The sequence below is a fragment of the Caretta caretta genome, chromosome 5, assembly GCF_965140235.1.
Source record: "Caretta caretta isolate rCarCar2 chromosome 5, rCarCar1.hap1, whole genome shotgun sequence".
Lineage (NCBI taxonomy): Eukaryota > Metazoa > Chordata > Testudines > Cheloniidae > Caretta > Caretta caretta.
The window spans coordinates 78,840,628-78,859,663 of record NC_134210.1 but is presented as its reverse complement, the minus strand read 5'-3'; the positions used below and the strand labels follow the sequence as shown (position 1 = coordinate 78,859,663).

Genomic DNA, 19,036 nt, shown 5'->3' with positions numbered 1-19,036 from the left:
ACTACTGGAACGCATTTACAAAATTTTATTAAACATTACATGAATATATTGTCTCATACTATAGAATTAGAATTTATAATCCCTATTTCATGATGAGATATCTTTGACCTATAATGTATCTTAATTAAAACTATCTTTAGATAAAATGCTTTTTGAGAAAAAACCTATCAAAAAAGTCCTATTTAAATAAAAAAATCCAATTTTTTTTTTTTAAAAAATCATTGATTTTTATCCACCCTGGAAATTACTGACATGTAGAGTTAAAATCATGTAAACCACCTCTGTTCCAAGATAAAAAGTGTTTCCCTTTTTAGTCAACCTTTAATAACTTAAACATAACTGTCAACAACCACAAGAAGCAGAATACATTTTTCTCTATCACACAGTTACAAACTCCCTAGCATTCTTTATAACCATATATACAGCACAAAAAGAAAGTATATTTACCAATTCCATTTGGACAAGCAACATACTGAAGTCCATTATTTCTCATTATTCACATGTGCAAGCAGTTAAACAGATGTCAGAGAAAGCTAGGTAAGCTACATATACAAACCTGTAATGCAGAGAATTAAATTTGGTACTTATATTGCAAGTGCAAAGGTTAGCATGGTGATGAAGTAGCTCACTTAGTACTGGGACATTTACATATGAAGCCAATTATAAAACCAATGCTTTGCATTCACATTTGATATTCCATCTGCCAAATGCTCCCATTGCTATGAATGGGAGCTGAATTGCTCAGAACCAGATTTTTGCTCTTGAACAAAGTGATATTGATGGTCTCCTACGATTAGATCCTTAAGGTAGTCCAGCAGTTTATTCAGTTTGTCCCTCACTGGTTATCTTATTGCATCACCAAAGTTCTTAACATCCAGGTGATCATCAGCCATGTAGCAACATTTCTTGATGCATATGCCACTTGAGATTTTTAAAGCAGTGACTAAAGTTAGATCTACAGCATACCAGTAGGAGTTCGGGTACTCAGCATCTCTTCAGTATTTCCCCATGACTATTTCAAGTAATGTTTTTATTTTTCCACTTTATATTATCAGCGTATTAGCTGTTCATATTGGAGTAAGGAAAATAATTGCTATTGACTATAGCAGGGATCGGCAACCTTTGGCACGCGGCCCTCCAGGGTAAGCCCCCTGGCGGGCTGGGCTGGTTTGTTTACCTGCCGTGTCCACAGGTTTGGCCGATTGTAGCTCCCACTGGCTGCGGTTTGCCGCTCCAGGCCAATGGGGGCTGTGGGAAGCAGCGCGGGCTGAGGGATGTGCTGGCCACCACTTCCCACATCCCCATTGGCCTGGAGCGGTGAACCATGGTCAGTGGGAGCTGCGATTGGCCTAACCTGCGGATGAGGCAGGTAAACAAACCGGTCCGGCCCGCCAGGGGGCTTACCCTTGCGGGCCGCGTGTCAAAGGTTGCCAATCCCTGGACTATAGATTGAGTCTTGATCTCAACATACAGGGAGTTGTGAACAGAATCCCCCAAATGAATATTCATAAGATCTTTTCTAAGAAGGACATCTTTCAGAAAGTAAACACACAATAGCTATTTGCGTAAATTTCACATCCCCCTCCCCCCCATGGCAATGAAAGTTCTTGTGAGTCAGAGACTACATAGTTAATACCTTCAGTTGCAATTTTTATGCTGTTTTAAAAAAATGAAATACCATACCTTAAATTTGTACATATCATAGCAATAGTATTTGCAACAAAGTGTTAAAATATTAAATTATTCAGTTACCTCTTCCCTGGATCTATCAAAAATCACAGGGGCTGTTATACTTTTTGATTCCATTCTGGCAGTTACTAGTGTAGTGGGCATTACAGGAGTGACTGCAGGAGTAGGATCTGGAGACAGTATTGGTTCCCTTTCTGGACTGTCCAGAGAAACCTCTTCTGTGGCTTCTAGGTAAAGATTTTATGAATTAGTACAAAATATTACACAAGAGACACATAACATACATGCATAATATAAAATATTTCACTGGCACACTACCTACAAGATTACTGTCATTCATAGAAATTAGTTTTACATCTTATTGTATATTTCTTTATTCTTCAAATTGAGAATTATTGCAAACATTGCACTAATAGTTTAACACGGATGCATGCTTATATGGATTTCCACTGTATTGTTAGTTACAGTTTACATTACAGCCTTCCTCCAATTTCAGGGGTTTTAGCTGTAAAATTTACCTGTAAAAATTTGCTTTGAAGTGAATTTTGTCAGCAAGGTCTCTGTTCAGAACAGAGCAATTAAATCAAGAGATATTTGGGGGCGCAAGGAAGAACTGGCTTTGGCAAGAATAAAAACAGTGTGTTAAGTGGTTAGTTTTAGAATTCACTACTCAAATGCCAATAAGTATTTAGATATTGTAGCAGGTGATGAGCCTTCAGTGGAAGTCTTTAGGGGGGTTGGGGGGGGGGGAGGGGAGAAGGGGGTATGTTTCTAAGATTGTGGAAGTGACAACAGTCATTCTCTTGAAGTAGGAGAGCCTGCATGCAGGGTAGTGATTTTTAAGCATACAGATCTGCTGCACACCTGCAGTATTTATATCAATTCATGAAGTTCAGTATGGTCAACAGCTGCAGTCTCAGCTTGCTGATTAACTTAAAAAGGCAGTGTACTTAATAGTGGGGTCAGCTTTCTTAAAGGGACAATGCACATCTCTCTCTCACACACAGGGTGTGTGTCTCCGTCTGCCATGCTGTCTCGTCTCCCCTCCCTCCATTCCTGCTGCCTTGTAGAGCCTGAGGCTACCTTAACAATGAGTTAACCCTGAGGGCTCAGCCAATTGCTAGTTCATCATTTAGCAGTAAGGCATCCCCTGGGAAATATCCCACCCTCTGACTTCACCACCTCAACCAAGCTTCGCAATTATCACCACTGTGTACCAATATTAAAAATTGTTTGTTTAAAACTTATACTCTGTGTACACACACACTATAGTTATACTCTGTGTACACACACACTATAGTCTTTTGTATAGTCTTTTGTCTGGTGAAAAAAATTTCCCTGGAACCTAACCCCCCACTATTTACAAGAACTCTTATAGGGAAACTGGATTCGCTTAACATGGTATCGCTTAAAGTCACATTTTTCAGGAACATAACTACAACGTTAAGCGAGGAGTTACTGTACCAATGTAACTTGGACATCACTGACTTTGGAGTTACTCTGAATTATACCAGCCTAATCGAGAAGAATTCAGTTCACTAAGTCTATTGATTTTTACAAACAGCACATCAGCTCAAGGCTGCAGCAGCAGTTTATATTTTCAGCTGGAAACTGAACTGCCTTGCTTTTGTGAGGTTAACACATCGTTAAAGTTGTGCAGTTATGTATGCAACACGTATAACTTTTAAAATGTAATTAAGGACCCATATTCTAAGTATATTTAGTATTTATATTTAGTATATAAACTCATATGCCTTCATTGTACTATTCAACTGTTTAAATTTTTCCATAGCAAAATGGGAACGTTATATTCGCTGTTGCTATAGCTCCAGTTACTTAATGCATAACTCTTGATTCATGTAGCAAAATGATCAATTCTTCCATATGCAATTTCTTGCTATTCTCTCATCCCCATTCTACCTCCATGGACCACGAAGATATTTGGGCACATTTTGACTTAGAAGCATTCAAGTCAGGACGCCCTCTAACAGGAAGAAAGATTCTCACTGGCTAACATCACTTACATACTGAACCACAGTATCTGAGGAACTGCTTAAGTTATGGGAGCCACATAAGCACAATGACAAACAAACAGTTTGCGCCAAACATCAGCCAGTGCTCTGTTAGTGTGGGCATTTCCAGACTCTAGAGTCCTACAGTGATTTTCAAAAAGTGAATTGAAAAGTAAAAGTTTATGCTCTTTACTGCTATTTTGTAATGTACAGTGACCGTCTAGAAATTTGCTTTCAAAAAAAGTTTTTTGTTTTTTTTTTTTAGAAAAAAAGTCAGAAATATAGGATTCTCATCTATTTTGCTAGCCGTCTTAGAAGTACCCAAATGGTGATGTCAAAGCTGCAGCCCTGCATGCCCTCAAATATACAGAGGATACTGATTCTCACAGTAACAAACTAAAGAAATGTAGTCTGAGAATAAGCACTGTCCCACCTCATTTGGGGAGAACTGTAGCTTAGGTTTTAGATAAGTGTGGGGAATCACCATTAAAGTCCTAAGAGCTTACTAAGGATTTCCAGCAGAAAGAAAGTGGCGACCCGTTATTACTCTATGTATTTAGACAGTTTTATTTCTCAAAGGAGCAGTAAAAGGCACAGCTTTTTGCTTTGCAGTTCACCTCTAATACTTACGGGTATGTCTACACTGCAATTAGACACCCATGGCTGGCTCATGCCAGCTGACTGAGGCTTATGGGGCTCAAACTGTGGGGCTGTTTAACTGTGTGGCGTACACATCTGGGTTCGGGCTGGAACCCAGGCTCTAGGATCCTGCAAGGTAGGACTATTCCAGAGCTCAGGTTGTAGCCTAGTCTAAACGTCTACACCGGTCTGTTTCACCAGAAAATGAGTTTGGCAAACTTCAGACTCGAACATAAAGCATATGTTAACCCAGTCTTTGGGCCATGTTATTTTAGTCACACAAGCAGGAAATTTACAATTTAATCCAAATTTAAATTTTTAAAATATTTTACAAAAATCTAAGACCACTAGAAATATTTACATTTTTAAAACCTCAGAGAAATGATTTTTATACAAAAGTAACTTTCCTCTGTTGTGTATGCTGGTGAATGTGAAAGTAAAATGGACTGGTATTGTTCTAGCTAAGAAAAATGCTTAACAGCATAAGCAGAAAAATGTATATTATTTTAATTTTGCTTTAATAGTCTAAGGTGCTTTATTCACAAGTTTTCTAATGTATGCTTCAGCCTACAGTAAGTACATTAAAATAGAAAATCTTTTTCACAATAAAAATGTATAATGTTAAGAGTATTGAGCCAAATAAAACTACTATACATGATTTTTTTGAAGTACAGTGAAACTCATCTTAAGTAGCCACTCAAGACCTACAAAAATGATCTTCTAACAAACAATGAACAGATTTGTACTCCATAGTTAGGGAAAAATGTTAGAACAGGAGGGGATCATTGCCAAAAGGACCCAAGTCACCAGTCCCATTATCAGAAAAGACTTATGCACTAGGCGTATGGAAAGCCAGTGAGACTTGGACTCCTAGTGCGTAAGTCTCTTTTCAAAATGGGACTTGGTAGCTTTTGAAAAATGTTACCTGAGGGTACACAAGTGTTAGTAAGGGTAACCAGCTGAATAAAGCATTGGCATCAACATGAGACTGTTGCTAAAGGAGGGTCGAAAAAATTACACTTGCCAAAAAGACTGCATCTAAAATATTGTTGGGCTTAAAGTATTTGAAATCTAAGTAGGATGATGACATAGATTTGCTAGTATTCTTTGAGATAGCCACTTCTACCCCAGGACCAAGAACAGAAAAATACACAAAGGTAAACATTCAGAAATGTTTACAATTATAATTCCTTGTTAAAACTGAAATAAGACCACTATTATCTTTATTACAAAAAGGATGACCTAGAAACAGCCCCAGAAAGTTTGTTTCAAATGGGACACAAATATCTTCATGAGAATTATGTAAGCCACTGATAAATGAGACTTCCTTCTGGCTTCATAAGATAACTATTTGTTCGTTCTAGAAGAAATACAGACTATTCAACTTCTAAAAATCATACTGAGACGCTACTGATGTAATTTAATTGCCATGCCACCTTGTGATCAGGCGCTTTACGTTAACAAAAGCAAGAATGAGACGCTATCAACCTGAGCTATATGCTGCTCATCAGAGCTTCCCCTGTGGCTCATGAGGTCCACATACAACTGACAATCCACTTATTCTGCCTGGATCTCTGAAACAACAAAGTGCCAATAACAAAACTCCACCAGGTGGATAATAATCAATGGGTTTTTTTTTAAATAAGGAAAACAGATTTTTATCTAAATTAAATATAGGTATTCTTTTAAAGAAAAGCTATTTAAAATTAATTTTGAAATTGGCAACCTGTTAAAATAATTAAAATTAATACTAAGCAGTGGGTGTTTGCTGCCAAGTTCCACCAGTTCAGTGGTGTGAGTCACTGGCGAAGCACCTGGAGCCACAGTTTGCTGAAGTGCTAAGGGTATGTCTACACTACGGAATAAGGTCGAATTTATAGAAGTCGGTTTTTTAGAAATCGGTTTTATAAATTCGAGTGTGTGTGTCCCCACAGTAAATGCTCTAAGTGCATTAAGTGCATTAACTCGGCGGAGCGCTTCCACAGTACCGAGGCAAGCGTCGACTTCCGGAGCGTTGCACTGTGGGTAGCTATCCCACAGTTCCCGCAGTCTCCGCTGCCCATTGGAATTCTGGGTTGAGATCCCAATGCCTGATGGGGCTAAAACATTGTCGCGGGTGGTTCTGGGTACATATCGTCAGCCTCCCGTTCCCTCCCTCCCCCCGTGAAAGCAAGGGCAGACAATCATTTCGCGCCTTTTTTCCTGAGTTACCTGTGCAGACGCCATACCATGGCAAGCATGGAGCCCGCTCAGGTAACCGTCACCCTATGTCTCCTGGGTGCTGGCAGACGCGGTACGGCATTGCTACACAGTAGCAGCAACCCCTTGCCTTGTGGCAGCAGACGGTACAGTACGACTGGTAGCCGTCATCGTCATGTCTGAGGTGCTCCTGGTCGCCTCTGTGAGGTCGATCAGGAGCGCCTGGGCAGACATGGGCACAGGGACTAAATTTGGAGTGACTTGACCAGGTCATTCTCTTTAGTCCTGCAGTCAGTCCTATTGAACCGTCTTATGGTGAGCGGGCAGGCGATACGGACTGCTAGCAGTCGTGCTGTACCATCTTCTGCCGAGCAGTCATGAGATGTGGATGGCATGCAGTCCGTCTGCTGCCAGCCAAAGATGTAAAAGATAGATGGAGTGGGTCAAAACAAGAAATAGACCAGATTTGTTTTGTACTCATTTGCTTCCCCCCCCTCCCCTGTCTAGGGGACTCATTCTTCTAGATCACACTGCAGTCAAGATGCAGCGAGGTAAATCTAGCCATGTATCAATCAGAGGCCAGGCTAACCTTCTTGCTCCAATAAGGACAATAACTTAGGTGCACCATTTCTTATTGGAACCCTCTGTGAAGTCCTGCCTGAAATACTCCTTGATGTAAAGCCACCCCCTTTGTTGATTTTAGCTCCCTGAAGCCAACCCTGTAAGCGCCCCTCCCAGCGTCAGAGCAATGGCAAACAATCGGGCATCTGAGAGTGCTGTCCAGAGCAGTCACAATGGAGCGCTCTGATGGGGCTAAAACATTGTCGCGGGTGGTTCTGGGTACGTGTCGTCAGGCCCCCGTTCCCTCCCTCCCTCCGTGAAAGCAAGGGCAGACAATCATTTCGCGCCTTTTTTCCTGAGTTACCTGTGCAGACGCCATACCACAGCAAGCATGGAGCCCGCTCAGGTAACCGTCACCCTATGTCTCCTGGGTGCTGGCAGACGCGGTACGGCTTTGCTGCACAGTAGCAGCAACCCCTTGCCTTCTGGCAGCAGACGGTGCAATACGATTGGTAGTCGTCCTCATCGTGTCCGAGGTGCTCCTGGCCGCGTCGGCTGGGAGCGCCTGGGCAGACATGGGCGCAGGGACTAAATTTGGAGTGACTTGACCAGGTCATTCTCTTTAGTCCTGCAGTCAGTCCTATTGAACCGTCTTATGGTGAGCAGGCAGGCGATACGGACTGCTAGCAGTCGTACTGTACCATCTTCTGCCAGGCAGGCAAGAGATGAGGATTGCTAGCAGTCGTATTGCACCATCTTCTGCCAGGCAGGCAAGAGATGGGGATGGCTAGCAGGCGTACTGTACCATCTTCTGCCAAGCAGCCATGAGATGTGGATGGCATGCAGTCCTTCTGCACCGTCTACTGCCAGCCAAAGATGTAAAAGATAGATGGAGTGGGTCAAAACAAGAAATAGACCAGATTTGTTTTGTACTCATTTGCCTCCTCCCCTGTCTAGGGGACTCATTCCTCTAGGTCACACTGCAGTCACTCACAGAGAAGGTGCAGCGAGGTAAATCTAGCCATGTATCAATCAGAGGCCAGGCTAACCTCCTTGTTCCAATAACAACGATAACTTAGGTGCACCATTTCTTATTGGAACCCTCCGTGCAGTCCTGCCTGAAATACTCCTTGATGTACAGGCACCCCCTTTGTTGATTTTAGCTCCCTGAAGCCAACCCTGTAAGCCGTGTCGTCAGTCGCCCCTCCCTCCGTCAGAGCAACGGCAGACAATCGTTCCGCGCCTTTTTTCTGTGCGGACGCCATACCACGGCAAGCATGGAGCCCGCTCAGCTCACTTTGGCAATTAGGAGCACATTAACCACCACACGCATTATTCAGCAGTATATGCAGCACCAGAACATGGCAACGCGATACCGGGCGAGGAGGCGACGTCAGCGCGGTCCCGTGAGTGATCAGGACATGGACACAGATTTCTCTGAAAGCATGGGCCCTGACAATGCATGCATCATGGTGCTAATGGGGCAGGTTCATGCTGTGGAACGCCGATTCTGGGCTCGGGAAACAAGCACAGACTGGTGGGACCGCATAGTGTTGCAGGTCTGGGACGATTCCCAGTGGCTACGAAACTTTCGCATGCGTAAGGGCACTTTCATGGAACTTTGTGACTTGCTTTCCCCTGTCCTGAAGCGCATGAATACCAAGATGAGAGCAGCCCTCACAGTTGAGAAGCGAGTGGCGATAGCCCTGTGGAAGCTTGCAACGCCAGACAGCTACCGGTCAGTTGGGAATCAATTTGGAGTGGGCAAATCTACTGTGGGGGCTGCTGTGATGCAAGTAGCCCACGCAATCAAAGATCTGCTGATATCAAGGGTAGTGACCCTGGGAAATGTGCAGGTCATAGTGGATGGCTTTGCTGCAATGGGATTCCCTAACTGTGGTGGGGCTATAGATGGAACCCATATCCCTATCTTGGCACCGGAGCACCAAGCCGCCGAGTACATAAACCGCAAGGGGTACTTTTCGATAGTGCTGCAAGCTCTGGTGGATCACAAGGGACGTTTCACCAACATCAACGTGGGATGGCCGGGAAAGGTGCATGATGCTCGCATCTTCAGGAACTCTGGTCTGTTTCAAAAGCTGCAGGAAGGGACTTTATTCCCAGACCAGAAAATAACTGTTGGGGATGTTGAAATGCCTATATGTATCCTTGGGGACCCAGCCTACCCCTTAATGCCATGGCTCATGAAGCCATACACAGGCAGCCTGGACAGTGGTCAGGAGCTGTTCAACTACAGGCTGAGCAAGTGCAGAATGGTGGTAGAATGTGCATTTGGACGTTTAAAGGCGCGCTGGCGCAGTTTATTGACTCGCTTAGACCTCAGCGAAACCAATATTCCCACTGTTATTACTGCTTGCTGTGTGCTCCACAATATCTGTGAGAGTAAGGGGGAGACGTTTATGGCGGGGTGGGAGGTTGAGGCAAATCGCCTGGCTGCTGGTTACGCGCAGCCAGACACCAGGGCGGTTAGAAGAGCACAGGAGGGCGCGGTACGCATCAGAGAAGCTTTGAAAAACAGTTTCATGACTGGCCAGGCTACGGTGTAAAAGTTCTGTTTGTTTCTCCTTGATGAACCCCCCCGCCCCTTGGTTCACTCTACTTCCCTGTAAGCTAACCACCCTCCCCTCCTCCCTTTAATCATTGCTTGCAGAGCCAATAAAGTCATTGCTGCTTCACAGTCATGCATTCGTTATTCATTCATCACACAAATAGGGGGATGACTACCAAGGTATCCCAGGAGGGGTGGTGGAGGAGGGAAGGAAAATGCCACACAGCACTTTAAGCACAGCACTTTAAAAGTTTACAACTTTAAAATTTATTGAATGACAGCCTTCTTTTTTTTGGGCAATCCTCTGTGGGGGAGTGGCTGGTTGGCCGGAGGCCTCCCCACCGTGTTCTTGGGCGTCTGGGTGTGGAGGCTATGGAACTTGGGGAGGAGGGCGGTTGGTTACAGAGGGGCTGCAGTGGCAGTCTGTGCTCCAGCTGCCTTTGCTGCAGCTCAACCATACACTGGAGCATACTGGTTTGGTCCTGCAGCAGCCTCAGCATTGAATCCTGCCTCCTCTCATCACGCTGCCGCCACCTTTGAGCTTCAGCCCTGTCTTCAGCCCGCCACTTACTCTCTTCAGCCCGCCACTTACTCTCTTCAGCCCTCCACCTCTCCTCCCGGTCATTTTGTGCTTTCCTGCACTCTGACATTATTTGCCTCCACGCATTCGTCTGTGCTCTGTCAGTGTGGGAGGACAGCATGAGCTCGGAGAACATTTCATCGCGAGTGCGTTTTTTTTTCTTTCTAAGCTTCACTAGCCTCTGGGAAGGAGAAGATCCTGTGATCATTGAAACACATGCAGCTGGTGGAGAAAAAAAAAGGGACAGCGGTATTTAAAAAGACACATTTTATAAAACAGTGGCTACACTCTTTCAGGGTAAACCTTGAAAGTTAACATTACATACATAGCACATGTGCTTTCGTTACAAGGTCGCATTTTGCCTCCTCCCACCGCGTGAACGGATTTTGGTTGAATGCCAGCAAACATACACTGCAATGCTTTGTTCTACAGTGATTCCCCAGTACGTGTTGCTGGCCTGGAGTGGTAAAGTGTCCTACCATGAAGGACGAAATAAGGCTGCCCTCCCCAGAAACCTTTTGCAAAGGCAGAACCGCAAATGCCAGGGCAAAGTAATCCTTTCACATGCTTGCTTTTAAACCATGTATAGCATTTTAAAAGGTACACTCACCAGAGGTCCCTTCTCCGCCTGCTGAGTCCAGGAGGCAGCCTTGGGTGGGTTCGGGGGGTACTGGCTCCAGGTCTAGGGTGAGAAACAGTTCCTGGCTGTCGGGAAAACCGGTTTCTCCGCTTGCTTGCTGTGAGCTATCTACAACCTCCTCCTCATCATCTTCTTCGTCCCCAAAACCTACTTCTGTATTGCCTCCATCTCCATTGAAGGAGTCAAACAACACGGCTGGGGTAGTGGTGGCTGAACCCCCTAAAATGGCATGCAGCTCATCATAGAAGCGGCATGTTTGGGGCTCTGACCCAGAGCGGCCGTTCGCCTCTCTGGTTTTCTGGTAGGCTTGCCTCAGCTCCTTCAGTTTCACGCGGCACTGCTTCGGGTCCCTGTTATGGCCTCTGTCCTTCATGCCCTGGGAGATTTTCAGAAAGGTTTTGGCATTTCGAAAACTGGAACGGAGTTCTGATAGCACGGATTCCTCTCCCCAAACAGCGATCAGATCCCGTACCTCCCGTTCAGTCCATGCTGGAGCTCTTTTGCGATTCTGGGACTCCATCATGGTCACCTCTGCTGATGAGCTCTGCATGGTCACCTGCAGCTTGCCACGCTGGCCAAACAGGAAATGAGATTCAAAAGTTCGCGGTTCTTTTCCTGTCTACCTGGCCAGTGCATCTGAGTTGAGAGCGCTGTCCAGAGCGGTCAGAATGGAGCACTCTGGGATAGCTCCCGGAGGCCAATACCATCGAATTGTGTCCACAGTACCCCAAATTCGAGCCGGCAACGTCGATTTAAGCGCTAATCCACTTGTCAGGGGTGGAGTAAGGAAATCGATTTTAAGAGCCCTTTAAGTCGAAATAAAGGGCTTCATTGTGTGGACGGGTGCAGGTTTAAATCGATTTAACGCTGCTAAATTCGATCTAAAGTCCTAGTGTAGACCAGGGCTAAGTCAGCTTTTGACAGTAGTAGCCTCTTCTGCAGGTGCAGAGAGAATATATTTTCTATTTCATTTTCTTCAACTTCAAAGGTTCAGTTCAATGAGTGGTTCATTTAAAGTCAAGAAACCAGTTGGGTGTTGAGAAAGCAAGAAAGCTTTTTTTTCCTCCCCCACCCAATGAATAAAAACTTGGTGTAAGAGGATGAGATTTAATCGTTGTAAAATCCTGAAGGATGTGATAACAAGAAACAATTCACTTCACTAACTACAGATACTTCCTTTGTTTAATAAATAAGTTTTATATGCAAAACATGTGTTGATTAACTTTTTTCCTTATTTATCTGGCACATTTAAAGTAGTTTTATTTAATGAAAAAATGGTAAATACTGGTTTTGTGCATTTTAAACTGAATTTTCATTCCAACAGAGCTTGACACAAATATCAAGGAAAAAGTTTATCTAGGAAGTAAGAACTCCATCATTCACATTTTTCTACCACAACAAAAATGTAAAAACTACGAGTCTGAACAAATGTAAATTAAGCTATTTAACTGCTACATGTGTGTGTGTAGCTGTTTAGTATGAAAGTTGTATTTATTTGTAAATCAACATGTTTAAACAGTCACCAACCACTGAGAATAATTTTTTTAGGAAAACAACTGAAAAGTATAAATGCAAAACATAATTAAAATTGCTGATTTCAATCAAGGTTTTCTGCTTACTGATTAGAGTCAGTGATTTAAATTGCTTTGATTTAAATCAATCCACCCTGGAACTTCAAGATCTTGGAAGTGAGTCAGCACTCAGTTAATGGGCCTAATGCGGAAGCTAACAGGATCCAATTACCAACCCCCCCTAACGATATACAGTAAAGCAGAACTAGTATCCAAGAGAGGGAAGAGAGAATACCACCCCACTTTCAGCATCAGGAAGCGAGAAATCGAGTGGTTATAAGCCAACGATCTGAATATACATTGACCCTCTAACAGCGCAGATGAAAGCGCATTGTGAGACGCTTCATCACATCATGCATCAACTGTGGATGGTTAGGACAGGATTCCTAGTGATATCTATTACAGGCAGCCCAATACTACATTTCTGCAGCTGTCGTTAAGTAGCTACGTGTTTGCTACTCCAGCTAACAGTAAGAGATGCAATCAAATTTGCTTTTAGTCCACCATTTTTGAGTCTGGCTACTTAAGATTTAACTCCTAAATCCAAGTTTAGGCACTTAAGTAAGAGTGGCCTGATTTAAAAAAAGAAAATGCTCAATGTTCTAATGGATGGCACTCTGTTCTACCTTATATTCATGTAAGCATGAAAACCAGAGTCATTCAAAAGGCTCTGGATGCAATAAGATTTGAAGCCACGATCACTCCTGTTTAGTCTCTATATTAAAGGTCTTGGCAAACAGTCTCAGAAGACTGAATGTGATCCATTCAAACACATCCCCCACTCTGCCCCCCACATAAAAAACTAACCTTCTATACACCCCGCCTGCCCCCCCCCCCCATATCCTTAGAAAATGAAAAGACCTCTGACTGGGTTGAATGGGCCAATTTTCCAGTCGATAAAAAAGTTTCAAGGAGGGACAAGGGCTCTTTTCGCAAAGCTGAGACTCACAATACAAAAAGGCAAAGAAACAAGCAATAAGGCAATAATTATTTTATGTAATCTACATCCAATTTACTTCCTGCACACTGCTATACTCCATCTAGCATACACATCATGACACCTTGAGCAACACATTCCACACCAAAACATATAGTTTAAGCTAGGACTATGAGAAAATGGCACTGAATTGGAGGAGCAGGTTAGTGTATTTATTTGAAAATATACAGCCTGCTGTATGTATAGATGGCCAAACAAACATGCAATTTTCTTGATTGGTGAATTGTCTCTAAGGTGCCACAAGTACTCCTTTTCTTTTTGCGGATACAGACTAACACGGCTGCTACTCTGAAAACTGTACAATGTATATTTTATTTGATTTTTGGAGGATAGACAATGGATATTTGACAAGATAAATGAAGAAGTTTATCATAGTTTGTAGATGTATTATAGTTACAGTCGTAGTTAGGTATGCACTTCTGGTGCATAGTATGATGCTGTGGAGCACGTGACATATTATGAACGATGGATGGAGAACATCAATGTGCAGGAAGACTAGACATATCTTGTTCTGATCCCATGTGACAATTCCTATTTCACTTGAAACTGGGAAATCTGCTTTATTATATGAAATATATCTCCATATTATAAACCTTGTGAAAATATTCTCATTTCAGAATAGGTACTAAGGAAAGATATCCATGGTAGCTATCACAAATTTCACTACAGTATCAAGTTGCCATTTCCATTTGATAGTTACTTGAGACAATTTTACTCGTTTAGCAGTAGATGATTAATCAGGTGGTAAATGTGGGAAGAAAGTGTTTCCAACCCATTGTTAATTTTATGTGTAGACAACATTATGTGTTCTATACAAGCTAAATCTATGATTCAATCATTAAAAACAATTAATTAGGATGGCTTAGTTTGAGCCGGAGTACAATATTTAGTAACGTAACATTTTACATTAAAATGTCATCAGGTAATCACAATGCACTAAACAGGACACAGGCCAAACAATTTAACTAAATTGAAATTTTTACTGCAGTTATCAATAATCTTAAAAAAGCAGTATTCCCAGAAGTTCACACAGCATTGTAATGATAATGTAGATGAGTAACCAAAACAATGACTGACAACAGTGGCCAAGGAAGAGAATCCAAATATCAAAAGGATAGACCAACTGTTAAAAGTTTTTCTTCAAAAAGCATTTGCTGAAGGGGAGTGGGAGAGAATCATTGTTTTAGAGAGCCAGATAATATTTTATCATATTAAGACATACGCATTTTAAATTCAAGGTCAGCATTACAAGTTTAACTACTTCACGTTTCCTCACAACTAGACAGCTAACAAAACTTTTGAAAGAAAAAGGAATAAAGTTTACAGAATACCCTAAATGCAAAAGTGTAAGTGTCCATGTGAACTCTATACTTTAAGAAAAAAAGAAGAGAAAATTACCAGCAAAAAGGTCTTCCCTGTCATCATCTAGTACGATTTCTGCAGGCTTTGGACCATTTGAGTTTGTGCTGATGTCTTCTGCAGGAAGACTGGCTGGTTCCGGAGACGATGGGCTTGACTGTTAAAAGGAACAAACAGTTAGGAGGCAAAGAACTGGTACAGTTATCTGTTATAATCATTTTTATACATTGCCACGATAGTCTTTCAACACAAGCAGAGAAAGCAGCAACAACAACATGGAAAGGAAACCATGTTAGCTATTTCCATTTCCTACTCCTACTGGGATAACAATGATCAAAGGAAATGAATTAGTCACCAATTCTTTTCACTTATTCTTTATGGACTTTAAAAAATTTCACCTTTTCCTCTTCATGATATGCATTTCCATAAGTTAATAAATATGTTTTATATAGTTAATAGGATAGAGCCAAGAGCTGCTGTAGACAAATCTAGAATAAGTTTATCTACCATCTTCAACATTGAAATGTTTGAGTCTAGTTCCTCAGACTGCTGCAATCAGTTCCTTTTTGTAAATTTATGTCCAAAACAAACTGCAATTTAAACCATCTGAACAGTTGTCCAAGATGTACAAAAATGTCTACAAAATAAAGTCTGCCTTTTAAGGTTCCAAATCAGTTTTTACAAAGAGTAAAGGAATGAGTTAACTCCATTAGTATTTTTATTCTGCAAACTGTAAAGTGTCAAACCGTGTTGCCATGGAAGTTAAGCCTGCCTCACAGAGACAAGCAGCATTTTAAATCTGCTGTTACCTATCTAACTTATTTTCCATTCTGAGGCATATACTAAAGTATCAAACAAGTCACAGGATTAGTGTTCACATGTTAGCTGGGACAAACAAGAAAGCAATCCAGCTTCAGTGCTGCAACCAGGCCCCAGTTCTTCCACAGCTACAAAATTCACCTTTTGCTGAAGAACCGCACTCTAGTATCCAAGTTTTCATTTTAAAAAGCCTGAGTAACAGACTGCAAGCATGGTACAAATTGTCCCCACTCATCTCAAAAGGTGTTTAGGCAATCATTTAGCTTCAAAGCTGACATCACCCTGAATTATCACAATTCTGATTTGCTAGACATTTCCGCTAAAACAACACACAATCAATATAGCATTTTTTGTTTGAAACTAATATGCATGTTCATTTAACTCAATAAAATGTGTCCATCATTTCAAGTTAAACTAAAGCTGCCTTCGATTTTTTAGTTTACTGCATAGGAATCCTACAGTACTTATGAGGGGATTTTTTAAGTCGAAGTTAAGACAAGCATCCTATAGAACATACAGTGTCTTTACAACAAGAACAGTCATATACTGAATCTATATCACAAAGATCTTGGATAAAGAAAAAAGAATTTGATGACAGAATGACGCAAAATAGCAAGACTTTATGCCAGTAGCCAAGACTTTGAACAATAAAGCCTTGCAGCAAAGTAGAGTCTTACCCATTTTAAGTGATATTATTTGCAGATAGGGCATAAGAGAAAGTTAATTGATTCGTGTTACAGCCTTCTCTGGAGATAGTATCTTGCAGGATTCTCAACTGGGTCTCATGCCTCCAATACAAGTCATGCGGGAAATTCCCTACCTCTTATCTTTGGCTTGGAGGGCCAAATCTTAAACTGGTTCAAGAACACTGCTTTGTTGGGTATATTTCAACTTTGACAGGTTTCAGAGTAACAGCCGTGTTAGTCTGTATTCACATAAAGAAAAGGAGTACTTGTGGCACCTTTTTCAACTTTGAGTTCTTCAAAGGACACCCTTCTCTGCCCCAGCTACCAAAAAACATTCTAGCCAGTTCCTTACAAGCATGAAGCAAGAGCTCCCCTAACCTCCAAGAATATAGGAAAAACCCACATAGGTTGGGGTTCTGTGCCGAGTCTCCAGGCAGCACAGCACAGAAGATGGAGCTTAGGGTGGGAGTAGAAATCCTCCCAATTATAGGCTTCTCAAGGGGCCAGGGCAAGCTCTGGAATAATGTAGACCAGTGGCCCTCAACCTCTCCAGACTAATGTACCCCTTTCAGGAGACTGATTTGTTTTGCGTACTCCCAAGTTTCACCTCACTTAAAAACTTCTTGCTTACAAAATCAGACATAAAAATACAAAAGTGTCACAGGACACTATTACTGAAAAATTGCTTACTTTCTCATTTTTACCATATAATTATAAAATAAATGGATTGGAATATAAATACTGTGCTTAAATTTCAGTGTATAGTATAAAGAAAACGAGTACTTGTGGTACCTTAGAGACTAACAAATTTATTTGAGCATCAGCTTTCGTGAGCTACAGCTCACTTCATCGGATGCATTCTTGAAAGCTTATGCTCAAATAAATTTGTTAGTCTCTAAGGTGCCACAAGTACTCCTTTTCTTTTTGCAAATACAGACTAACACGGCTGCTACTCTGAAACCAGTGTATAATATGTAGAGCAGTATAAAACAAGTCAGTGTCTGTATGAAATTTTAGTTTGTACTGATTTCGCTACTGCTTTTTATGTAGCCTGTTGTAAAACCAGGTAAATATCTAGATGAGTTGATGTGGCCCCTGGAAGACCTCTGCGTACCCCCAGGGGTACATGTACTCCTGGCTGAGAATCAGAGATGTTAGAGAAGCACTACTTTCATAGCAGTGAAGAAACAGAGTACCCACAGCATAACCGATTTTAACCTCCCAAATCAGAGATAGGTAGGTTGGTTACAATCCTGCAAGATATATTCAAAGAAACAGAAGAAGCAAATAGTTGTCTCTTCTTAAAAGACACTAAACAGAATTTTTACTCTTGGAGAGTAAGCAACTCAGAGGACTGTAACAAAGGGGAAAAAACATTAACTTAAAAACAGGTATAAAATGAAGGCAAATGCCAAAGAACCAGAAACAGTTAATTGATTTGACAACTTAAGGGACAGACCGAAGTAAGTGGGGAGAAAGTTTGAACTCCCATGACTCAAAAGCAAATTCAGATCTGTAAAAATCAGAGCAAGATTGCTGTAGAGACTGAATACAAACAGTGGAGTTTAGTAACTATATAGCATGTAACCATGTAGTCACCATGTTTATGCATGTATTTTGGTAAAGGACACGCATGACATACATTTAAAAACAAAAGCATGGAAAAATGAAGTAAAAGCTGGCTAAAGCAGCAGCATTTGGTACTTTAACCCTACCAAACATAATTTGATCACAACTTTTAAATCCTCCATTACACTTTCCTACGAGACAAATCCCACCTTCAACAGCCTCTTCTGTTCACCAATGCCCCTGAAACAAGAAGGGTTACAAATCAGAGCTATTTAAAACCTTGGGAAGCTGAGGACTTCCACAGGAAGGGGCCCTTACAGAGGAAGTTCTGCCATCAGCACCCCTACTTTTTATGAGGGAGAAATCAAGCTCAGGGTCTCTTATGATTGCAAGAGTGGCAGCAGTGCCAGGGGAGACATGGTCTCCCACTTAGGCAAGTCCCAAGCAGTTTAAGAATAGGTCAAAACCACTACTACCTAAAACTCCACCCAGAAACCATAAGGTAGCCAGTATTGCTCAATCAAGCACTCTGGATGAATAGCACTGCCATTTAAAGGCACTGTTTAACACACTGGTATTTCATCTAATAACCTGCTTAAATTTAGATAGATTTAAGATGTAGCCCACAGAGCAAATTGCTATAATCCAGTCTCAAGGTGACGGACACAGATCACAGCAGCAAGCTCCACAACCAAGCGGAAAGCTGATTGCTGCAGAGGCGCACGTGGATCGGACAGAGACTTCTCTTAGAGGACAGTCTATTGATAGAGATTCTCTAGGTTTTAGTCAGGAAGAGAGGATGGAAGAGGATAAACTATGGGTCAGATCAGACGAGAAACATTCATAGAATCATAGAATATCAGGGTTGGAAGGGACCCCAGAAGGTCATCTAGTCCAACCCCCTGCTCGAAGCAGGACCAATTCCCAGTTAAATCATCCCAGCCAGGGCTTTGTCAAGCCTGACCTTAAAAACCTCTAAGGAAGGAGATTCTACCACCTCCCTAGGTAACGCATTCCAGTGTTTCACCACCCTCATAGTGAAAAAGTTTTTCCTAATATCCAATCTAAACCTCCCCCACTGCAACTTGAGACCATTACTCCTCGTTCTGTCATCTGCTACCATTGAGAACAGTCTAGAGCCATCCT

The 19,036-nt window shown here is 42.0% G+C and overlaps 1 protein-coding gene across 1 annotated transcript in view; it reads right to left on the bottom strand.

Annotated features, from left to right (window-relative positions):
- The window catches only part of SNX2 (sorting nexin 2), a 63,228-nt gene that overhangs the window by 34,378 nt on the left and 9,814 nt on the right, over nt 1-19,036 (bottom strand). Inside the window, exons 2-3 of the mRNA XM_048849388.2 lie at nt 14,856-14,973; nt 1,753-1,916 (exon numbers count right to left, since the gene is read on the bottom strand). Coding sequence (XP_048705345.1) covers nt 1,753-1,916; nt 14,856-14,973 — 282 coding nt within the window. The remainder of the gene's footprint in view (nt 1-1,752; nt 1,917-14,855; nt 14,974-19,036) is intronic.